This window comes from Peromyscus eremicus, chromosome 3 (genome assembly GCF_949786415.1).
Source record: "Peromyscus eremicus chromosome 3, PerEre_H2_v1, whole genome shotgun sequence".
NCBI lineage: Eukaryota > Metazoa > Chordata > Mammalia > Rodentia > Cricetidae > Peromyscus > Peromyscus eremicus.
This window is the reverse complement of record NC_081418.1, coordinates 2,611,876-2,637,219: the sequence shown is the minus strand read 5'-3', so window position 1 is coordinate 2,637,219 and position 25,344 is coordinate 2,611,876. Positions and strand designations below refer to the sequence as shown.

Genomic DNA, 25,344 nt, shown 5'->3' with positions numbered 1-25,344 from the left:
TTTAGATTTTCATAACTCACGTGGCTTTTCTTCTGAGATACTGAATTTTTATAAAGAGCCTGGAAAATAGCCAAGGCATTATGGAATGTGATCATTAGAGCAAATATAGTGTGGTAATTTATCTGGCAGCCACGATGCTATAAATCATCCTTATGAATGGTTTGTTTCAGCTTAGAAACTCACTTTCATTTTCAGATTTTATTTATTTATTCATTATTTATTTTGAGACAAGTTCTCACTGTATAACTGAGGAAGCCTCAAGCTCCAGACCCTCCTGTTCCAGCCTCTTGACTGCTGGGGTTACAAGTATAAGACACCAGGCCTGTCTTATCAATACACGTTAATATAAGCATGCCAGAACAGTGAGCATGGAGAGGGTAGCATCATAACTGTCATGCTCATGATTTAAAAACCATAAAATTGCATAAGGTTTCATAGTTTGCCCAGCTTTTAAGTCACTTTTTAGTAGTCTCTAGAAAAGGTAAGTAAGCCCACAGACTCTAAGATAAACATGCTAAAACAGAGATCTCATCCACAGCTGCAAACCAAGAGAAAATAGGACTTCATAAGGAAAGAGATGTATTTTACTCAGAGTCTGGTGGCTTGATGATGCACCCTGCAAAGATCTCCATGGCTGAGCCACAGCATGGTAAGCAGAGAGAGAGAAATCCTTGCATACAGAAGATGTCAAGGCCTGGAGAGGCCTCGCTCTGCAGCAGCCCCCTCTCCTGACACAGCACTAGTCTGTTTGTGAGGGTGGACCACTATGACGGAACTGCTACCCACTGGGCACCATGGTTACAGGTTGCATGACCTCAACACTGCCACAACAGTGTGCGAGTCCCAGAACTTGGGCTTTTGGAAGAATACACCACTTCAAACTCATGGGGCAACAAGCAGCCCAAACACAACAAAATGTTTTGCTCAACAGAGGGAGAAACTGAGGGGGGATAATTCTGACTAGAAGACCTTGACAGTAGCAGGAACTAGAGAGGAGTAAAAAAATAATGAATTAATGAATAAGTTTCTCCAGAAGAGAATAGCTGAGGCTATGGTATATTTGGAATAGTCCACAAACACAAAATGATTGTTGTAAAAAATATTGCACAACATGCTTAGGTTTAAATAGCAGGGTATGAAGCTGCGTTTGTGCACATGTACATGCAGTATGTACACACATAGTACAATCAGAGACCACTCCTGGAAATATATTAACATTTAGAAGTGGGCAAACATTTTAATGCATTTTTCTGTAACCCACATTTCTTTTGGTGCTGTTAGAATGTTCATGAAAAACCATTTAGAATAATTTGTAGGGAAAATCCAACACAAAAATCATTATTACATTTTTTAATCAACAAAGAATTCTATGAAGTATTAACTCTGGGCTCTTTTCTTCACAGAGTCACACAGTTCTGGTTCTAAACTATACCATACAAATATATCAATAGTTAAGGGAAGTACTAAGCTAGGAACAGAAACACACATCATTTTTCCAAAAAACAAAATTCTTTTTTTATAAAAATGGATGAGTGCTTCCTAACTTCATATTGCGTGGTCCGTCTGTGAAGCGTGACCCTGCTGACCGGCCCTCCCTGTCTCAGGCTCCACTTCCCTTGCATCCATGACATTATTCTGACCTCCTCTCCTACCTACTTCTTTAGATATTCTTTGGATCTCTCAAACTGACCCGCTGCACACTGCCGTTCTGAGGAGGTCTGCCTTTGCCATCTCTCTTGCTCACATATTTACTAACTGCTGACTTGGCCGCAGCGGGCCCTGAGTACCTCAAAGCAGCACAGGACTTTCCGAAGTCTGGTAGTACAACGGGAAGCCGTGGGCTTTCATGCGCTCTTCCTTCTGGCCTGCTATCTGGTCAGGGTCTGTTAAAAGAACTTCCTTTAAGAACTTTGCCCCTCCTCAGTTGTGCTTTCGTAGCCTTGCCCATGGGGGCTTCCCTGCAGGGGAAATCTGTATAACACAGGAAATTTGGTAGTTACATATAATTTCACTGAATGTGAACTCTGAAATAAAATGGACTGGGTAGCAAGAAGTCTAGGATGACTGAGAAGCCTCTACTGGGGTGTAGAAGAACATGGGGTCTGAAAGAACCCTCAAGTGAAAATGCAGGAAGCCCTGCTTCCCAGTGCTGAAGATAAAGAAAACACTTGGTAACTCTCCTGTTTTGATATTCTGGAATTTGAATGCATATAAATCCTGGAACTCCAGACAACCCAAGGAAAACAGCAAAGCCAAACAAAGCAACAGCAGATATTCCAAAAATCAGGCAAGTGTCTGTCTTCTGTCTGTCTATTCTTTGTCATCTGGTACCAAAGGAGCCCATGGTAACTGGGATCAAATATGTCCACAACAGAATTTGGCATCTTGCCTCCAAGTCTCCACCTCTCTCCTAGATTCTTTTCCTGATTAGTGACCTATTATGCCTACACCTGGACAAATAAAAATCCTGAGTACTGCCTGGGACGACTCTCAACACTCCCCACACCATTTCCCACTCTCCGTTCCCAGCTATCTGTCAGGCTCTGCTACCTGCCATTGTAACAGCTGCTGTTCTGTAAGAGACCTTCTCCACTAGGGCCGGACTCACTGCACGCAGCGCTGTATGTGGCTCCCACTGCTTATCTTCTCACTCTGTTGGTCACCAGAGTACTGGGAAACAGGCGGCATTACAATCATTGCTTGAAAAGGAAGGAAATGGAGACACACTCGCCCAAGTTCTCACAGTGTGGGAGCACCAGTGAGGACACTAGCGAGGATGCTCCAAACCGTGCTGTTCATAACTTGCAATCACCTGGCACTATTTTCTTCTTGTTTTGACACTGGGTTGTACCTCGACATAGGGCTGTGCCTTTCGGTTTAGTACTTCAGAACTGACAGACAGTTGATAGCGAATAAATCAATACTTGTTGAGTGAATGGGAAGCTGGTGTAATGATGGTGTGTGTCTGCGTCTCTGTGCAGATGGCAGCTGTCTCCTCAGTTGCTCTCCACCTTATTTTCTGAGACAAGGTCTTTTTCTGGAACCCGGAGCTTGCTGATTAGACTGGCTAGCCAGTCAGCCCCAGAGGTCATCATGTCCTGACTCCCCAGAGCTGGGCTTACAGACATGTGCCGCCCTGTCTTGTACACATCTAGGATCTGAACTAGCGTCATCTCCCCAGCCCTGCTGTGTGGACTGTGTTGAGTAGCTCTTGTTTTGCTGACACTCCCCGATTCATGACTGGAATACACTTTCTTGTCAATTGTTTGAACTGAGAAGGATTTGTTCTTCCCGGTACTACTTGCAGTCTATTAGCAATAGTGAATCAAACTTGTTCTTGGACTGTGCACCATCTCAGCGAGCTCCGTCTGAAGCCACTGATAACACCACCCTGTACAAACTGCCATACTGCTTTCCCTTCTATAGCTAATTAGAAATTACGATTTTATAAAGAGACATCCCTCAACTAATTTTTTTTTGCTTCTACTCACTTCATTGTTAGTATGAATCCTGTGATCATATTTACTTTCAGCTGTTTTTCTTTCTCTCTCTCTCTCTCTCTCTCTCTCTCTCTCTCTCTCTCTCTCTCTCTCTCTCTCTCTCTCTCTCTCTGAGACTGCCTTACATTGTAATACAAGCTTCCCTGGAACTCACTATGTAACACAGGCTGGCCTCAAACTCGTGGCAATGTTTCTGCCTCAACCTCCTAAATTGCTGAAACTAAAGCTTGAGCCACTACAGATAGCTCTGTGGTGACTTCTTTGTGAGATGTTATCAGCCTTTGTGACAATGATAAGGCCTGAAGGGACGCAGACTCTGCCCAACACTTAGAAATACAGAGTATCTGGGAAGACCAGCATCTTTGCTGGCTGGGCTCATGGCAGCTCCCCCTCCAGGGCAGAGGACAGAGGTTCTGCCCAGGACTCTGAGAGAATGACAGACAGCACCCTCCTTCTCTTTATAGATTTAGCGGGCACTTTGCTGGACACAGGAGACAAGGCACTGTGACCTCTGTGAGAGAAACTGAGGTTACCGGTCACAGGATCTGCATATTTACATCCTATCCTGGCTAGAGAGAAGAACGAGAGGCCCGTTTCCCTGTGGAAGCCACAGCTGGCTTCTTGTTCTGTGTTTTTGAAAATTCAAGGCCAATTCACTTGTCGCTGAGTTCCCTGCTTCCTTTTAACGCTCATCTTTTCCTATATCTCGAGTCCCAAGGGAATTCCGGGTTTCCTGTTTGAGAGGTTGTATGTCCCTGGACCTTGAGCTTTATTTGTGTGTGTTCCATGCAGATGGGTGGTCTCCACCAGCATGTCATCAGATGAAGACATGCAGCTGTAAGTACTCCCACTTCTGGCTCAGAGCATCGCTGAGAAAAGGTGGAATTTAAAGAAGCCTTGAGTGCTTGGTGGAGAAAGGAAATGGTGCCAGATCCATTCATTCACTCGCTCACAGATAAAACTTCCTGTGCTTCCTATGAAGTAGGCATTAGTACCAGGCCGCTTAAAGATGAGATGGCCCAGCCTCTGTCCTCCCAGAGCCTAGAGTGCATAGGAAGGGGGCTTAGAACAAATATGAAGAATAATGGGCCAATTGTTTTTTAACATAATTTCTTTATTGAATCTTTGAGAATTTTGCTGCAAGCTGCAGGAAAATGTAGTGGAATTCAGCTACTGTGACAAAAGCTATGACCTGGAAAGTCAAGGACTTTTCCAGCTGGTCATTCCAGGCCACTGGGGCTGCCTGCCTTAGGTGAGAGGGTGGAGCCAGGTCCCCTAGGCCCATGCCATCAGGGTCAGTTCTCCCTTTCCCATGATGAGGGGCGGGGCCCTGAGTGTGGGGGCAGCTCTCCTGATGTGGTGTCCAGGTAGAGGCAGGGCCAGCAGAGGTCGGGGCTGGCTCAGCATGGCCCTCTGATTTCATCATGCATTGTTTCTATGACACCCTGAGGTGACACAGGCCACAGACATCAACACAGAACCCAGCTGAGGTAGGACCATAGACCCAGACATGGCCCTCAGCTGCAGCTCAGACCAGTTGATTTGACTGAGGCATAGAGACTACTCAGTGGGAAGTGGAGAAAGTCCTAAGCCTCTAGCCATCCTGGGCAGGAAGGAAGATATTCCATCAGACTACCCAGACAATGCATCCTATAGAACCGGAATTTCCCCCAGAAAAGGCGGGGGCCCTGGTGTCTACTGCAGTGCGAGCTTATCTCCTGGACAAGAGTTCACACAGTCCTGACAACTTGGTGGAAGGTTTTGCAGAAGAGGCCACAGCATAAACAATGGTGGTGGGGGACCACACCCCAACCAGACATCTTAGCTGTGCACCTCTGGCCCTTCATTTAAACCTAAACCTCATGTCAGGACCCTGAAAATGGACTTGGGAGTAGGGTAGGGGATGTCATTGTACTTCTTGGTTACTCCTCCTCCCAACGCAGACAAATTGAATAAATTTCCTTTTTCTGCTTTTCACACTTACTTGTTGGTGTAATTGGCCTATTGTGAATGGTGGCTAAGCACGGCTTCTTGGGGTCTACCAGGGCCCAGGCTCTGACCTAACAACTCTGTAACAAGCCTACTCAAAAGTGTCCAAAGAGCCACTCAGAGCTGAAACTTAAAAGACATGTCAGAATGGATTGGGTGGGCTTGGAAGGGGAGGCATGGCTGACAGAGGGAATAGTTTATGCAGATGAAGAACGCAACGCACGCGGTATATTTGGGGAGACAGAGGTCAAAGGTATGAGTAAGCTGAAAGTGGGACAGCAGAGGGAGCAGTGCACACACATGTGCACACACACACGTGCACACACACACACACACACACACACACACACACACACACAAGAGCACAGGCCACCTGCCGCTTAGGCTTTGGGAGACAGCAGTCAGTAAAATACTTCTTCGTAGTCTTGTTGTTGTTGGCCTTTGTTTTGATTAAAAATATCTTAAACTAGATAGTCTGTGGCTTACAATTTAATTTAACATGGAAAGTGAATTGAATTAGATCTGGATTTTGTGCAATTCTGGTTGAAAATGATTTGTGTACTTCCGAAAGTTTTAAGAAGGTATCTAAGTAGGTAACAAGCACAAGGAAGCCACACTGTGAAGGGCAACAATGACACAGAGGACATTAGGAACAGAACAACACTTACCTAACATTCGTGGAAAACAGCTGGAATTACGTCACCGCACAGTTTGTTTTCCTAAAGAAAGAACGTATCACCAGGCCTGGCGGTGTGCGCTTATACCACAGCTCTTCAGGAGCCTGGAGCATGAGCCTCAAATGTCAAGGCTACGAGGTGAGCTCAAGGCCAGCCTGGGAAATTTAGTGAGACCTTGTCTCAAAATAAAAAATAAAGAGAGGGTTGGAGTGTAACTTGATGGAGTTAGAGAGCTTGCTCGGCCTGATCCAGGCCCTCAGTTTACTCCCTGGTACTGAAAAAAACATCAAGCAAGCATGCAAGGAAGGGAGGGAGAGGGATGGGAGGGGAGGGAGGGGAGGGGAAGGGGGGAGGGAAGAAGGGAGGAAGGAAACATAAAAATCCATTTGATATTATCTAGATAGAGAACTGATTTTCTGTCATTATGGACAGTATAACCAATGCTTATTATAGAAAAATTATCTCAAAATATTAACAGGCCATCTAGCTCCATCAAGATCCCCTAATTACCTACCCAGGAACATGCCGGATGGTTGTATCCAGGCAGGAGGAGTATCCAGGCACATGTATAAAGACCCTGCATCCCAGGCACATCTGTACAGATCCTGCATCCCAGGTGAATGTTTACAGATCCTGCATCCCAGGCACATGTTTACAGATCCCACATCCCAGGCACATGTTTACAGAACCTGCATCCCAAACACATGTATAAATCTTCCTGTTCTACAACTGGTCAATCACCAACATCTTTCAGTTTTACCTACACCTACCAAATATTGTTTAGAGTCTTTTCCATACTAGCTCTAGACTGGTTCAAGGACTCCTTTTCCTTTAATTCCTAGAACACTTATTGGTTCTGTTCCCATAGTCCTTCTCCTAATCACCCACTGTAGTGGTTTGAATGAGAATGGCCCCCATAGGCTCCTATACTTGGTCACCAGGGAGTGGGACTGTTTGAAATGATTAGGAGGTCTGCCTTTGTTGGAGGAAGTGTCACTGAAGGTGAGCTCTGAGGTTTCAAAAGCCCATGCCAGCCCTCTTCCCCGCAACCCCCAGATCAGGATCTAGTTCTCAGCTCCTGCTCCAGCACCAGGTGTGATGCTCCCACCATGACGACAACAGACTAAACCTCTGAACTGTAAGCCAGCCCCAATTAAATATATCCTTTATAAGAGTTGCTGTGGTCATGGTGTCTCTTCACGGCAATGGAACAGTGACTAAGGAACCCCCCTTCCGGCTTCCCAAGGATCCACTTAACATGGCGGGGGTTGGGGGGGCGACTGTGACTGCTCCAAGTGCTACTGTGTCACTGGTTCAAGTCTATACTTCTCAGCACAGCATTAAGTTCCCTTTCACGGAACATTCCAGCAAGACTCAACTGCATGGAGTTCCTTGAACAAGCATGCATTTCTTTGTACTATCTATGCTGAATAGGCCAAATTACGAAGTCATTGTGCCTGTCTGCCAGACTACATTAAAATAACCACATCTTCTCTTTCAACTGAAGCTGCAGAGAACAGCTCTTCTTGTTAGAAACCACATCACCAACCACGTGTCCTTCATCCCACATGTACATATCAAGGCCTACTGTTCCTGAAGAGTCTAAGAAGCAGCAGAAGGAACCAGTTCTCAGTCCTCAGAGATCTCAGTTTTGGGGGGGGGGGGATTCCAGCAGGTTTCCCACTGAAAAAGCACTCACAGTCTAGGACTCATGAAAATTCTTTTAAATTTGTGCAAATGAAAGAGTCTTCATAAACCGCTGTCTGAGGAGCCCGTCTGGAACACTGCTCTGACTCATTTTTCCTTTAGACAACAAGCATGGCAGTGACCGAGGCAGCTGCGGCAGTGGCTGGGGCTGCCCCAGTTATGGGTCCTGTGGTCTTCAGTAAAGTATAGCTCTTTTAACTAGTAGAAACCTTTTTATATACTCGGAGATAAAGTTATACCCAAGTAATCCAAATTGAATTAAGGACATAATTTGGTAGATGTTTACAGAGTTATAGAAGATTAAAGATGTCTTCCCCACACAGCACCCCTCGATCTCTTGATCCCTTGATCTCAGCATCAAGCCATAGCCACACATGCAGGCGTCCTGATGCCGCCAGTACTAACCCCCCATGGCCTCGTCTGCCTGTCCCTGCTCACATGCCCTTTCTCCTCTGCGTACAAATTAAGGCATTCCCACACACTCTGAGCCACAGGAGGCCTCTCTTTCCTCATCTCCTACACCCTCTGAACCTTACAACATGGCCTCACAGAATGTAAGTGCTCGGAGGAGGGGCCAGGGCTGCCTCGTTCATTCTGGTGTCCCCAGCACCAGACACAAAGTCACAACAAATACGTGTTAACTGAGTACTAGTGAAATTCTAACTGAAAACTTACTCAGAAGAATTTAAAATGGATTATATTAATAGAAAACAAACTTTGTCCAAAGGCACAACTGGTCACATTTCATCTCTGATGAGTATCTGGAACATCCAGAATTGAAATTCTGAGTGCTAAGGGTGCAGGCAAGTGCACACTTCATCAAACCTGCAGTCCAGGACGGTGTGCACCTGCTCTGACACAGGGTGACATCGACTCAGATCGGCTGAGGTTAGCTCCCACAACTGTTGTACCATTGTCCTGTGAAGGTCTAGATTTGACTTTACAGGCTCCAGCTTAGGGAAGGGGCCACCATCTCAGTAGTAGTCAGTTCCAGGAAGGACGTCATGTCAATGTGCCATGACAACTCCAAAGGATACAGAGCAGTATGCTCCTACAGACATCCTGTCTGCAGTTTATGGCCCTTGAAGATATCTAGATAATCCTGCTGAGCAGTCCAGATAATCCTGTTCACCTGGTTGTGGTTCCCCGCCAAAAGTCTAACCCAATGGTTTCAAATATGGTTTCGTCCAAGGTCTAGACCAATAGTTTAAAAAAATCACCTTGCCTCATATCCTTTCCACCCAATCCCAAGTTGCCAATTCCCAGCTTGTGGTTTTTCCCTATGAAAACTCTCTACACCTGGGCTCATGACTGCTACCACATTTCCTTCCATCTGCCGTTCGGTGGCCCAGGTTGAACCTGAATAAAATCACCCTTATGTGCTTGCATCGAAAACCGGCTCCTTGGTGATCTCTGGGGGTTTCTAGAAATGGGTACAACAGTCCTCCTCAATCACTTGCCTTTTAGACGAGTTTGACAAGAGGAAGGAAAAACCTTCCGCAGATTTTCAACCCCTTAGTGTTATTTAGTTTGGCTCATGGACAGCTCTACAGATCTCAAATGACAGGCTTTCTTCAGGGGAAATAAAAACAAAGAGAACAGAGCGTCAGGCCATATTCTCAATTAAGTTTTTCACTTGCTCTTGGTAAGTAAAATTTTAACACATGGTCTTTGGAAATTAAAACTGAGTTCCCTCTAAATGCTAAAAACCCACTTAGTCACTGTTGTTAGCATTCAGACCCTCCTTGGGGACCCGCCCAGCACCCTGACAAAGCACCCTCCCCCTTCCCTCTCTCTCACCACCAGGTAGTACACACCTCCTCCCTTCCTTTTCTTTCTCTTCTTCTCCTCTCCTCAGACCCTGCCCATTTTCTGTCTCTAACCCCTCCCTTAATACAACTGTCCGCACGGGGGCGTGTCTGCAAGGTGTGACTTTCCACCGTTGCCCCTGGTCGATGCCCTGTGTCTGCATTGCGTGTCTCCCTCACCTGTTGTGGGGCACCTTGGCTCCACCCACCAAGGCCTCTCTCCTGCCTTTTCACAAAATTGGTGCCATGCTGGCAGAGGCCCTCTTGGCACTTTCTCCGGCCTGCTGGCAGTCTGAGACATACTAGGACCCCTGGAACCTTCAACACGCACCTCATCCAACACTGGTATAATTGGTAAGGCCCCTCTTCTGGCCATTTTCCATGAGTTAAGAGTCGTCTTGTCTTGACTATGGTTTCTCACCTCTCTGCCCCATTCATAAGTCTGGGTACCAGGCAGCCTCGTGTCTCTCTGGCTCAGCACTCTTTGGTCCCTGTTCTCTGATGAAGCTGTGCCATCTCACCTCTCGGACTCTGCTTCCTCGGGGCCCCTGCTCTGTGTTTGGCGAATCGCTCAGCAGATTGAGCCCTAATCATTCTGCATCACTGGTGGACATTAAGTCTACCACCAAACCTCTACGCTTAATGCCCTATTTAACGGCTTCTAAAATCATCTGCCTTCACAGTCAGGCTTGGTCCCATACCCTCATCTTTGCAACTTCCGCCAGTGATCCAGTAGATCCCATCCCTTCCTCCCTCCCTCCCACTGCTGGCAGAATGGGAAGACCTGGGCTTGACTGCTCTGCTTTCAGGGCAGAGCCAGCTGCTCCTCCATGAACCACTCCTCCTCCCTCCCGGGGCCACCGGGGCCACCGCTGACGTGCTTTCTCACCCCGCTGCTGCTGCTGCTGCTGCCGCCATCACCTCCTGTACCTTCTCGCTCAGGTACGTGAAGTGTGAAAGTTTCCCAGGAAGTTTTGTCCATTCTGTTAAAAAAGTCTATTTCATATGTATGGAAATGTGTGACTGTGATGGCCACATGAATGTGTTTCTGACTGATTTTTGAATGCTTGATTTTATATGTTCCATATATGCTCCATTTGTCTTGTTTAAAAAAACAAAACAAAAAACCCCATGTGACCACATGGGCAGGTGCCCTCTTGACTGAGGTCAAAGACAGACAGGTCAGGTCGTATGGCTTCACCACCATATTTGATGAGGTCAGAACACATGGGCAGGTGCTATTTTGACTAAGGTTAAAAAGAGTCATAGGACTCCACCACCATCTTTAGTAAGGGTGACTGTGTAAATTGGGTAGATTTCTGTATGATAGTTCATCTCTTGCCTCTTCCCTCTCACTTAATTCTGTTGCATGTGGCGTGTTCGTTTTTAGTGGCACACCCCGACAGGGCCCACTTATCCACATAGTACCAGGACTTCACTCCCCTGCTCTCTTCTGCCTGTAACAAATCTGTTTTCTCATTTACCAGTGGCTCTGCCTTCCAAATGTCTTTTTGATATAGACAATGCTAAAATTGTTCTATGCTAGCTCTAGGGTTGGATTATGGCTCTTCCCTCACTAGACCCAGGCATGCTTATTTAAAAGTCTCCTCTGTGTCACTCTGTCAGTCTGAGCCTCTGGCACAGTGACAGGAAGAAGAAAAACAGAACAGTCCAGATATTAAACTTTGGAATTGTTTGCACTATTAGAGCTTGGTGTTTTCTCCCTCTTAAAATAAGAGGGTACTTTATTTTTGATATTACAGGAAGATATTTGAGAGATTTTAAACCTTTTCTGAAGAACAGTTTTTAAGATATTTAAATTTATAAGGCTATAGACAACTTGTCAGCTCATTTTTATATAAAAATCAAGCCTGACTTTTCTAAAGCTACTAGGTCTCTTGATTAAAAAATGTTCTAAGATATAAAAGTCTATGCAAGACTTGAGGGTCTCAAAAATGGTTTAAGATATAAATACCAGTTACAAAAATATAAATAAATGATTTAAATGCTTCAAATTACTTTTCCCTACTATATTATTGTTATATTAAGATTTCAAAAGTTCAGAGTTTAACATTAACGGAATTCTGATACTGTTTGAGTCACAAGCTCAAGACTTTAGATTTTCTTTGGCTGTCTTCTAAATATAAACTTATAGGTATGAGTCTACTGCTGTTCTACAGATATCCATTAACTGCTTTTTCTATTATTTGAATTTTAATACTGATTGCTAATACTAATATATCTAAAACTTTTATATTCTTTTGTAAAATAAAAATTCATATAAAGTTCAGAGGATCAAAAGAAGTCATAAAACTTGGATCTACTTAACAGAGGTCAAAAGGACTCCAGATAAGTACAGCCTGAGTTTTCCCCACCTGTTTATTCCTGAAGATGGTATTTTTCTCTCTCCTGGTCTTGGAACTCCTCCCCTTCCCAATTACTAAAAATATGGGCCTAAAAGTTCCAATAAGTACATAAATTTTAACCTCTGTTCCTACTTTGAACTTGTCTCAACAGGTTTCCATTTGACTAGCGAACACATCCAAGCATTGGTTGCTGACTGCAACCTGCTCCAAACAACCATGAGCTCTGGACTTGCTAAAGGCTGATACATACCAGCCTAGCCAACGTGACTGTTCCTTGTCTCTACAGCTGGGTCAGATAACCATATGCTTCTGACAAATACCCCATTGCCTAAATTCCTTCCTTCCCTTTGACTAGCCTTTCAGCCTTCCTGGGCCCTGATCATCTATACCCCATTTCAGCTTGAAGCAGCTATAAAAGAGAATACATCGTGCCTGCCCCCAAAACAGGCTAAAAAGACTAAGTCAAAGTGAAACTCCCTCTCATAGGGGACAAAATGCCTACCTATAATATCCACTGACATACTAGGAAACTGGGCCCAGAGCTGTTAATTGATAGATTTATTAACTAAAATGGTTCTGCAATAAGATAAGACACTTGACTTTCTTTATGCAAAACCAGAGAGGTGTTATATGGCCTTAAGAAATTCCTTCAACAAGGGGGGCCTATGCAAGGCCTTAGGAGAGCAATGCTGTTTTTATGTTAACCACTTAGGGGTCATTAGAAATTCCATGGCCCTGCTAAAAAAGTGGATCCATGACAGAGAAAGGCAGCAGCAACAAGGAAACCACACTGGTGTCTGGTGTCTGCCTTAGCCAGCCCCCTAATGATCTTGCTTCTTTTGAACCTTTTTTACAGGGGTAGCCTAGGACCACCTGCATGTCAGATGTTTGCATTGAGATTCACAACGACAAAATATGAAATAACAAGCCTCAAATATTTTGGACTGGTATAGACTTTTTGTATGATGATAGAAATGTAAAGCTATATTTGGTTCAAGTCTGGTTTAGAATATACTCTATGTGATAATAGAAATTGAAAGTTATAAAGGTGTATTCAGATTAACAAAAGCTAACTTAAAGATTTATACCTGTATCTTTGCCAAGCTTCTAGAGAATTTAAATAAATGATGGTATAGGCTTGATAAATAAGGTATCTAAGAAATAAGATATATATTCTATGATGGAGTTTCTGGTCCCCTGATAGGACCCTTTTCTCAGAGTTGGGCCACACCCCAACTCACAAGCCCTTTCTCTCCTGTTCTCATTTGGGCCTGGATCTTTCCCCTGTCACTCTTCTTTGCCTTCTCAGGAGACAATAAGTCCTAGTCTCATGAAAGCGGATAACATATTGAAGACTGTTAGAGAACATAAGCTGATAGTCAGTCATTCATACCTGATAGACAGACAGTCCTCAAATGCTCAGAGATCTGCAGAATATGGCATTTAAAATGTTTAATTAAAAAGCTTTTCGTGGTAGACATGCCAGCTCCTGGAAGCACCCCTATTTCCTCCAAAGAAGATGGCTGGGCACAGAAGAACCTCCACCCAGAACTTGCTCCAGAGTAGGAGCATCAACCACTGAGCAAAAACTGCCTTTCACCTCAACTACTGCCTTTTGCCTCTGCTGCTGCCAGGGCCTTCTTCAGACCATGGACAACAGGACTCTGGGGACCCATTGCCTCACTTTTGCCTAGGCAAGGTGGCCTGGTCCTCCCCACAAGTTCCTACCCCACAACAGTCGGATCTTCTGAGGTCTGACATGCCTAGAACTGGAAGCCGAAGACTGATGTTGCTGCCCCGAGACCTCTGCCCTCCACGACCATGGAGGACCCTGGGGTGGCTGTCTAGGTAGCCAGCAGGTAAGTCTCTGTCACTTTCAGTCACTAACCCAGGTAAAATTTGTCCTTCTCAATCTCTGATGCCGTTTGATGACCAGGCTTTGTCAGTTCAACAGCAGCTGCTTCCGAGTTCTCAGTGTAAAACCCACAGGCCTCACTCTCCTAGAGCTAATACTAAGTCTAGACATGGTTCACCTTGTTACTGGACTCAAAAAAGGGATAAACTCACTTTGCAGTGACTGCTCTCAGTGTCTCCTGGTGAATTAGATGAAAAGGAGATGCTTTAAGGTTTGTTTATGTGAAGACAGGAAAGCTGTCTCTCTCCTGCTCACTTACTTATCCTTCTCAGATCTGATGGTGTTTGATGACCAGGGTACTAATAGATTTTTGACAATTAACAGCTCTCTCCCCCAACCCCAAGGCTATAAGCCCCTTGGTAGCTCATTAGTAAGTTTCCTATTAAAAGTACAAACAGGTGTGCCTCATTCACAGACTTCATGATACAGGATAAACTGGTTTCAGATATAACTTCAGAGGTTCAGAGTTTTAACAGTGGTAAATGCAGTTTTGATAAACTGATAGAGCATTGACTATAGATAGTCTTGGAAGTCCTTAAATTTCCGTGGACTTTACTGGTCCCAGCTTTTAGAGACAGGCTAGCATTAGAGAGGGTGTGGAAGCCTCCCTCCTCCTCCTTCAATCACTCAACCACTTCCATTCAGTAAATTTCCCCTGGTTAGAGATTTAAAGATGTGTTTCATTGGGCTGAAACCAGGCCCTAGAAAATATTCATACCTTTTAACCCAAAGCCATAGCTTTTGCTATGATATCAAGATGTAAATCTATTCCAGTTGTTTTACAAATACTTGCAGGCTTCTGCACAGATCCACCTCTCTTGCCAGACTTGTGCCAAGGCCAGACCCTCAAAGACCCTCCAGATACACCACTAACCATTGCACCAACCAAAGACACCAACCGGGCAAATACTGGCAGGTTAACTTCAACCACATCTTCACTCATGAGAAGTTGTGTTATCTCTTCACTCTAACTGACACCTTTACAGGATGAGTGTACCCCCTACTCCAGGAAAACCGCAGAAGTGACGACTCCTGTACTCCTGGAATACATCATCCCTCGATTTGGCGTTCCGTTTCCCCGAGCTCCTGGAACATCACTGCTGGTACCACCTCTCCAGACTCAAGGGCACATCTGCTCTTGTGTCTGACTCATCCACTCTTGCCTCTTCTGTACAACCAGGGCACTTTTTCTCCATCCCATTCTTTCTAGCAGTTATCACTCTCTCCATGGCTAGCCCCACTCATGAGGCCTGCCTTCTTAGCTCCCTCAAGGAACAGATGCCTGAGGTCTCCACAATGACAGCTAACTGAACGCTTCTTCACTCACACTTCCCGCTGTGCCTGACCCCAACTCCCTACTTCCCCCTCCCCACTTGGCCCTAAAATCAGGAGGAAGCAGTGTCTAGAATTCGGCACCTTCACCCCCGGCCCCGACTTGCTATCCATAACTCACCTTTTTATAATAATCAAATAGGGAAGAAGGTTAGCATTCAGGCCCACCGCTGGGGGACCCGCCCAGCGTCCTGATATCATCTTGCATAAAGTCCCCTTTAAGAGAGAACTCCTCCCCCTTCTCTCTCTCCCTCCCTCTCTCACCACCTCCTCCCTTCCTTTTCTTTCCTTTTCTCTTCCTCTTCTCCTCTCCTCAGACCCTGCCCATTTTCTCTTTCTTCCACTCTCCCACTCTTAATAAAACTTTCCATGTGTGTGCCATGTCTGCATGGTGTGAGTTACTTTCTGCTGTGCCCCCTGGGTTGCTGCCCACCGTGTCTGCACGGCATGTCTCCCTCACCCACTGTGGGGCACCTGCCAAGCCCTCTCTCCCCCTGTTTTACAAAAACTGTACTGTGCCTTCACTTAGCAGACCTTTCCTGGCATGTGGAGAGAAGAGGGGAGAGGAGAAGGGAGGAGAAGAGAGGACAGGAGAGGGGAAGGGAGGGGAGGGGAGGGGAGGGGAGGGGAGGGGAGGGAAGAGCCAGAAGGGAGCAAAGAATGTGGTGCTGGGGGATTCTGTATCATGGTGAGCCTGTCTAGACCACCTCAGATCGGATCAGCTGCCGAGGAAGACAGAGCCTCCAGACAGGTCAGGGAACCCAACCATTCCTTGTAGATCTGGTGAAAGTAAAAAGACACCAGAGTTTCTCTGTGCTCATCGTTGTATCTGGTACAATCCAAGGAAACAACCAACCACTAAGTAGTCAAAACTAAGGAAACGGGCTAGAGAGATGGCTTAGCGGTTAAGAGTTCTCTTTCAGAGGACCCAGGTTCAGTTCCCACAAGACAGCTCACAAACAGCCCTGGGGGATCCAGCGCCCTCTTCTGGCTTCCGTGGGCACCAGGCATCTACGTGGTGGACAGATGTATATACAGACAAATATCCATACACAAAAAATAAAAATTAAAAACTAGAGGAAAGAGAACTGGATGTGTAGATGGTACAGACACTGAGAAGCTAAGTGGGTAGGTGTTACAACCAGACACTAAGAGCCGTAGAAGCCATCGCTCATGGTCCTGTGCTGGGACAAGGGGAAGAAATGGTGTTGTTGGAGCTCAGAGGTGAAGGTAATCCAGGGAATTGAGACCATAGCAGGGAGGTTTCGAAGGAATTAGAGCATACAGGACACACAGGCGATGGCAATGTGAAGGAGGAGGAGGAAACCCTGGCCCTCCCTTCATGGACCTGCTAGCCACTCTCAAGTGTCTCACTACGAGCACCAAGCTCAACTGGACTCTAGCTTACTTGAGGTCAGCCACTCTGCAGAAAAGCAAGAAAAGGCTGAAGCATGGGTCTGTGCACAAATAACCGCATGATGGTGAAGCAGAATGTCTGTGGGGTTACCTGGGACAGTGCCCGAGAGAGCCTCACAGGGTCACCATGCTCTAGCAGGATTCAGAGGAGCCCTGAGATTTGGTCCTGGAGCTGATCTGCCCAGACATCAATTCCTGCATGCACGGAAGACCAAACAGGAACTGCACCACAAGGAACTGACGACATACCACCGCTCCACACCCCACCTGCATGTGACACTCCAGAGGAGGGCAGAGGAGACCATCCTACAGAGTGAAGGTTGGACCTAGGTGCACTCCTAAGTAAAGAAAGAAAAGGACCTAGACCAATGGTGGGCATGTCCTTGTCTAAAGCAGCTGGCTGAAGGCTGGGGAAGGATGTCCGTGGTGCAGTGAGAAGCAGATCACGTTAATGATGTCCTGGGGCTGGAGATGTGTGGAGTTCCAGGGCTTGCTTCCAAATGCAGGGCTTCTCAGAGAAAGTCTCCAACAGGTGATATTTGACTTTGGTCTTTAAATAAGGATTTAACAAGCAGCTGGGGGTGGAGCCCAGCCCGCTGATGTCTTTCTCTCCAATGACATCAAATTTTGAAAGGAATTCCTGCTTACGTATACCAGTAAGGTCTTTGGGAACGTGCCCATCTCTCAGCAGCTTCCTCCATGGGTGAGGAAACGAGGCAGGGCTGGGGTGGCAGGATGGCCTTGGTCTTTGAAGAGTAGCATCAACTGAGTTTGGGAAATCCAAGTCTTGCCGGGGCTCTTCCTAGACTTCAGTTTCCATCTCAAAGCTCTACAGCAGTTTATAGGGTGTGAAGTTCCCAGGGAAGTGTTATACCCTGCCATCTAGAGTATATTATTGCCACACAACCAAACATCTACTGTAAAACCAATTTCAGACTGCTTGGTCTGCCATGCCTTTCCTCAAAATACTAGACTTTGCTAAATTTTTTTAAGCAAAGAAACATGACAATTTACAAATAACATCATTTATTACTATTCTAGGGACAATATTCCTAAAGTTTCCACTTGTAATCTAATAACTTAAGAAAGAAAAAATATTGTTCTCTCCATTTTCTTGCTTACCAGAAAATGATATTACAAAAAAAGAAGACTATTTAAAATATGTATATATATATATATATATATACACATATAAATCTCGTTATATTTTTTATTTACCTCATTTGAGATGAGTGTTCCAGAAAGATCTATTGATACCAAGGATAGCATACCGGAAATACATTCAATTGCCAGGTCAGTCAAGTGTTCACAGTTCCGTAAACTCAAGTAGTGTAAATTAGGGCAGCTGAAAAGAAAAGGCCGTGGAGATTAGCCTCAGCTCTCAGACGATCAGCAATGCCAGTTCTTCATTAAAACTCTGGGGAGAACAAGTGCTGCAGAAGAAAGGATTTGCCTTTTTCAGCCTAAACGGAAGCCAGAAAACAGTCTGGCTGTTTTGTTTGGTCGATACAGGGTCTTACTCTATGCCTTAAGCTGGCCTGGAACTTGTTACGTAGTTCTAGGCTGGCCTGGGACTCACAGCAGTGCTCTCTCCTCACCCTCTGCAGTACTGGGATTTTAGGGTGTGAGTCACCATATCTGGCTAATATTTTGGCATTATAAAGTTGGGGGGAAGGAAGGTAGATTAATGTGATGCTTTCTTCGATTTCGTTTCACACAGTAATTTATAACAATGCAAGAAAAGCATTTATCACAGTCAAGTGAAACACCACCATGGAAACACCCTGAAGAACAGCCATCAGAAGTGCAAGGCTGATCTCTACACTTGTCTCTCAGGGGTTTGCAGCAGGAGCTGAGCTCATCCCTTAGTGAAGGGAAGGCTATCGCCAAGCCAGGAGGGTCGAGATTACATCAATCAGCCAGAATAGCCCTCAGGAAACCTGGAGCAAGGTTTGTACTAGGTAGGGATAGTATCCTTGGAAAGTGCAGAGAAGTCACACTATCAACATATCCATCTCTCTATTCAGAAACAAGCCCAGGTAACAGTAAGAGGAAGCGGTGCAATGTGATTAGGTCAGTTCAGTCTAATGACTCAATTCTTGAGGGCTACTCCAGCTTCTGGGTGTGTCTAATGTGATGGAAAGGGCTTGGGCTCTTGGCTTTTAGGTCTATCTCTGATCACTCCTATTAGAGCCGATGTTATAATGCAGAGTACCCCTTTGTCCTACCGCTCTGACAGTCTAAGAATGGACGCGTCGCCCAGGAGGGAGCAGTTAGTCAAATTGAGCTCTCTTATCCTCACACTTGCAGGACCATCAAGAAATTGCCTCAGGCCAGTATCACTAATCCTGTAGAAAAGAAAGAAGCATCACATATGATCTGATATACAAACATTCAGGCTGGTGGTAACAACAGTTTTTACATCAAATATATTCCCAAGTAGGAAATATCTACATACTGGTATTTTGTGAAATTAAAAAAAAATGATTGCATAGCTCTTAATATAAAAAAAAAATGGATAGTTGATAGCAATAGGAGGGATAATCACAAAAATGTTATTTGTGTTCATTTGTTTAATTAGGTGGCATGACTATTAATAACATAGATGTTCTCTTTCTTCCAGTTTAAAATGTATGAAGGCTAAGAAATCCCTGACAGGATCTGCAAAAAGCTAAGGCCAAATTTTAGAACAGGGAGAAGCAAGACTCAAGATTCCAGATAGATTTCCACTGCGTTCCAGGTCACCTAGGCTGGACTGCAAACACAAGAGGTGACCTGTGGAACTTAGACCAGAGAAAACTTGCATCTGGAAGGAGACCTTAACCTCAGCCTGTCCTCATTAGAAGCACTTTCAGGGGCCAGCACCATCTCCCCGTGATGTTACTCCTGCATTAACTTAGGAGGCATTGGACTCATCATCCTCTGTCTTCCAGTGTGGTTTTTATTTCTAATTCCACTTGAAGACCACCAGTTCCATCTTTAGAAAGCCTTTCAGCCAGTGAAACAGGACCCAGGATTGTATCAGCTCAAGCCACGGAAGAACATCCACACACAGCCAGTCTACAGGAGGGTGTGCAGACAAGAAGAGCGCTGAGGTGATCCGAGATGGCGGCTGCACTCTCCCTTTGTGCCCACCATTTGGTCAGACTCGCAAAGAGCAGAGAAGAAAAGGCAAAAGGCGATTGCCTATCTGCTGTAATGAAATGCCGTGAGCCAACCAGCTTCTGAGAGGGCGGGTGTATTGACTTACAGTTTCCGGTGACAGTCCGTCATTGACAGAGGTTAAGATAGGAACTCAAACTAGATAGTCACTTCACATCCAGTCAAAAGCAGAGAGAGCTGAGGGTACCCAAGGCGCCTGAGATGCCTGCTGGGTGTCTTGTTCTCAACTAGCTTTCCATCTCATAGTACTCAAGGCCTGTCCTGCTTTCCTTTCTGTTGCTGTGAGAAAACACTGACCAAAATCAACTTGGGGAGGAAAGCATTTATTTACCACATCTTACAGCTTAGATTCCATCATTAAAGGAAACAAGGACAAGAACCAAAAGGCAGGGAGATACAGCAACCTCAGAGATACAGGCTCACGCTCAGCTATCTTTTTTAGATAGCCCAGGCCCACCTAAAGAGACAGCACCCCCACAGTGGGCTAGGCCCGCCTACATCTATAAGTAATCAAGACACAGTCATGCCCACAGGTCAACTTGGTAAAAGCAATTGCTCAATTGAGGTCCCATCTTTCAGGTTGTGTTCAATTAACAACCAACATTAGCTATCACAGGACCCCAAAACCAGGGCATGGTATTGCCCACATTCAGGGTGGGTCTTTCCATGTCAATTAACAAGGCATCCCCTATACACACACAGAGAAGGCCAACGTGACATAGACAATTCCTTAATTGAAACTCATTTCAGGTGATTCTAGGTTGTGACAAAGTTGACATTAAAAACTACCATAACATAGTGTTTCAGCAAATGGACTAGTTTGGTGAATCCCATGATGCATCTCACCCAGCCACATACCTGGGCTGCTGTATCAGCAGCTAGGAATGCAATCCAGAGGCTGGTGGGGTGGGAAATGAGGCATGATGAAGCAGAGGGTCCAAACCCAATCAACTTGGTGAACATCAGACTGGAGTAGCCAGTGAGTAATGTTTTCATTAACAATAAAAGAAAATATAGCACCCAACGTGTAAGACAGAGAAATATATCTCTGGAAAAGATTTGTACACGGAAGCAGACAAACAGCACTGTGGGCAAGAAAACAGGAGTGAGAGTTCACAAAGGAAGAACTTGAAGCAGGGGACAGTTTAGTAACCTGAGACTCTCATTAGCTTGAATTAGCCTAGCTCCTTTACCTGCACATATGTGCACACTTATCTCCCCGCACACAATGTACCTAGCAACCCCAGACCCCCTCGAGCCCCACCCACACTGAGCTATTTGTGCACCTCTGTCTGAGAAACAATGTACGTTGCTTTTTCCCCAACAACAATCAAACACAGACATTTTCTATTCAGATAGATTTCCAGATACCCAGAATGAAAAGTAGGCGGAACCACCTCAACTGGTTTTGGGAGCATATGCAATAAGGCAGAATTGTGTTTTCAATGAACTTTTAGGGAAAATCCTCTGCTTACTATCTTATACATGCATAATTGGGCATGCATATGATTAAAATCAGATGCATTATGGGAAATGACATGTGCAGTGGAGAAATGATTATATAATTATCAGTCAAAATAGAAAACTTACTTACACAGTAAGACTTGGACCCCTGCCTTTCCTAATGCCCTCATTAACATTGTGGAGAGAGCCTGGCTCATCCTTGATAATCTGTGTTTCTTGAACACTGAGTTGACACAACCTGAATGATTTCTTACCTTACACAATTGGTCAAGTTCAATACGGTCAATTGCTTCAAAACTGACATTGACTTAAGGCTGCTGTCTGTTAGCGCCTTGCAGTCCACCATGTAAATGTGATTGATACCTGGATAATTCTTGTCTATATATTTGAAGCATGCATCAGTAATCCTTTTGTTTCCTGTTGAAAAAAGAAAATACAAGTCCTATATTTAAATGTCTAGGGAATAAAATTTAAAAATAAGGTTAAATTTAATATCACAGACCTTCAAATCGGATCTTTTTGAGGTTACAGGAAGAAAGAGCTTTGAAAGCACAATCAGAGAGGTGTGGCGAGCCAATGAAAACCACCGTTGAAATACGGGGACACTTCTCAACCAAGACCTTTGGGAAAGGAAGAAATGGAGACAGGCTAACTACTTCAGAGAACCAACAGAGAGGGGATACTGTCATTTCCCCCTCAAGATCTTCAGAAACAGACATACTAACTACTACATTTTCCTAATTTTGAAACAAAAAGGACTGTTTTTATATTTTATGAAATCAATATGCTCATGTTTCAGTAATGCAGAGAAATGAAAATTAAATCATGTTACAAGAGCATGGGAACACACGAGGAAATGAAATGCTGAAGAAGTCAATTGGCAATTTGACATGAGGGAATCAGATTTAAGCCAGGCAGAGATGGGTCTGGGTCATAGTTAATTGGGAGAATTATGATTGTGCTTTGGCTATAACATCATAAAGTAATTTAAGCATTCAAATGTTTTCGTTTTGTTTTTGTTTTTGTTTTTTTTTAAATAGGCATTGGTGTTTTTCCTGCATGCATGTCTATGTGAGGGTGTCGAGTCCCCAGGAACTGGAGTTGCAGATAGTTGTGAGCTGCCATGTGGGTGCTGGGAATAAACCCAGGTCATCTGGAAGAGCAGCCAGTGCTTTTAACCACTGAGGCATCTCTATAGCCTGTCAAATGTTTTTTTTTAAGGTGCATGCATGTGTGTATGTGTAAATATTTAAGTGATTTCCTAGCTATTAATCAATTCAAATAAAAAGTCAGTTCCCATTTCTGCACAGCCCAGGCCATTAGAGTTCATACTCAGATAAATGAAGGGAAAGGCTCTTTCTCACTACCTACTTTTACACAGTTGTCTGTAAGGGTTGGCATGTCATTGATGGTCAGGTGCATGATTCCTGTGCAGCTGCTTGCAATGTTCCTGAAGCCTTGCACTGAGATCTGAATCACAGAGGAGAAAATCATGGGAAAATTAATTAGCTGGGCCACTCATGAAATGTAAGGAAGTGATCACCAAAGGTAGCCATGAAATTTTCGCATGTTTTAAAGCTAAAACCATGTGCTGGCGAGATAGGTCAGTGAGGGAGAGTGCGGTTGGCAGCCAGACAACCTGGGTTCAGTCCCCAGAGCTCACATGCTAGAAGACAGAACTGACCCCAGCACGCTGTGTTCTGACCTCTACAAGCTCCGTGTGTGTAGAGAGCTGTGTACAGCCGCACCTTAAAGATGGCGCTGGCTTCCACCTTCCACCCTCCCGAAGGTGAGTGCTCTCTGAGATAAACAACTCCTTATTTGGCTAAGGCTAGGATCTGGCTTGCGCGCACCTGGACCTATCCGCAGTACCCACGTGGCAGACTGGGGTAGGCTACCCAGAGGCTATTTAGGTTGTTGGTTGGCTCTCCCTGGGGTCAGAAGATTGTCTCAAGGTTCCTGAATAAACTTCTTGGAGAAGAGCCTGGTGTTGCATCGAGGCGGATGCGACACATGTGGCCCATGCACTGAGGCATATTTGCACACATCCCAAACAAGTAAACAAATAAACGTAATTTTCAAATAAATAAAATAAAATTGAGAGCATAAAATAGGACTGACACAAGATGGGAAGAATCCAGTTCTGAATTTTTGTCATTAGATGATGTCTTAATGAAGTAAAAACTCATATAATATGAACATTAACCATTTAAATAACTATTCAAATAATATTTAAATAGCTAGTCATAGTTATATAACCATTACATAACTATGTTTTATAGTTACCACCTGAATCAAGTTTCATAACAACTTCATAAGTCAAATGAGCAACCAGGTGCCTGCTCACCATACCTGCCCCTCAGTCCTTATCACTCACATGTTTTCTGCCTCTTTGGACCAACTTGTGTGGAGTATTTAATACCAAATGCAGCTATACAGTGTGAAGCCTTTTGTACCTATCCTTTTCACTTAGCATTTTGTTTATCCACTGTGTTAGCCAGGTTCTCTAGAGGAACAGAACTAATACACACACACACACTTAACATATATATATATATATATGAATGACTTACAAGTTGTGGTCTAGCTAGCCCAACAATGTCTGTCTACTAACAGAAAGTCCAAGAATTCAATAGTCTTTCAATCCATGAGGTAGATGTCTCAGCAGGTCTTCAGTATATGCTGGAATCCTGAAGAAATAGACTCTATTGCCAGTGAGGGAATGGACTTGCCAGCAAGAGCAAGCAGACAAATAGAGAGAAGGCTTTTGTGTTCCATGTCTTTTACATAGGTTGCCAGGAGAAGGTGTGGCACAGATTTATGGTGGATCTTGAAGTGGGTTTTCCCACTTGAAATGATTTAAGAAAAATCCCTCATAGGTATGCCCAGTCTCTCGGGGTTTTAGCTAATTCCAAATGTAGTCTGTAGGTGGACTTTTCTGTCCTACCAGCCAATTCCCAAATAACCTCAGAGACTTATTCTTAATTATAAATGATTGGCCTATAGCTTAGGCTTGTCTCCAACCAGCTCTTACAACTTAAATAAATCCATTTCTGTTAATCTATGTGCTGCCCTGAGGCTCGTTTACCTCATCTATGAACATCCCATGTTGCTTCTGCATCTGGCTTGCAACTCCTCAGACTCCAGCCATCTTCTCCCCAGCATTCTCTGCCCCCAAAATCCTGCCTAGCCATCTGTCAATCAGCTTTTTATTAACAACGAATCTAATCTCCTTTGTTCAGCTTTTCTTTTCTTTTTTAACTATTACCAATACAACTTGTAATCAACTACCCTAGCCAATGGCAAATATCCATAACCCATTGAAAGACCAAAAAACCACCCACCCTACCTCTTAGGAATGTGGGTGTTGTGTTCTTAAATTTACTTCCTGCTGTCTAAGGGCAAAAGCCTCTTTAGGAGATACCAAAAAGAAAATTTTGGGTTAATTGTCAAGTCCTGGGAGAGGTAGCTACATCATTTGTTGTCCAGTCTCTGCATAATGGGAAAATGCAGGGCTTGTCTCATGTCCTGGCTATAGTAGTCTGTGAGGCTAGACCATCTCAGCTAGCCATCCTGAAATTGTCCTGAGCAGTTTGTAGTCCAAAGCCAATCTTTGGGTGGTGTTTGTCAGCTTGGTGGCATTGTCATAGTCCATGTAGAATCATCATTGTGGGATTCCATCATCTTTTTGGAGACTTCAGAGACCCCATTAGGTCAGATTATTTCTTTTCTTGGTAAATTTTTCAGGGTAGTTCTCCCTTCTTTGGATGTTTTTCTATCCAAGGGCCTTTAAATTCTTTAAGATGGTTGTTTTTATTTTCTTGGAATGACAAAAACAAAATCCTGCTCCAACCCTAACTTTGGGGAGATTCCAACTCTAATCTCTATCAATTTTGATTTATGGTTTCTCCTGATTTTTTGTTCTGTCTTCCGTTTTTGTTTATCATCCAGAGCAGTGTAGTTTCTTACAATAGGCATTATATTCTTAATTGCTCTGGGAAGAAGTTT

General features: G+C 44.5%; 1 protein-coding gene across 6 annotated transcripts in view; it reads right to left on the bottom strand.

The window, feature by feature from the left end:
- Fbxl13 (F-box and leucine rich repeat protein 13) overlaps positions 1-25,344 on the bottom strand; it is a 207,044-nt gene that overhangs the window by 26,106 nt on the left and 155,594 nt on the right. For all 6 annotated transcript variants that reach the window (XM_059257223.1, XM_059257220.1, XM_059257217.1 and 3 more), the window contains 5 exons: positions 22,708-22,806; positions 21,839-21,956; positions 21,591-21,753; positions 18,939-19,058; positions 17,929-18,055 (listed from right to left, as the gene is read on the bottom strand). In XM_059257223.1, coding sequence (XP_059113206.1) covers positions 17,929-18,055; positions 18,939-19,058; positions 21,591-21,753; positions 21,839-21,956; positions 22,708-22,806 — 627 coding nt within the window. The remainder of the gene's footprint in view (positions 1-17,928; positions 18,056-18,938; positions 19,059-21,590; positions 21,754-21,838; positions 21,957-22,707; positions 22,807-25,344) is intronic.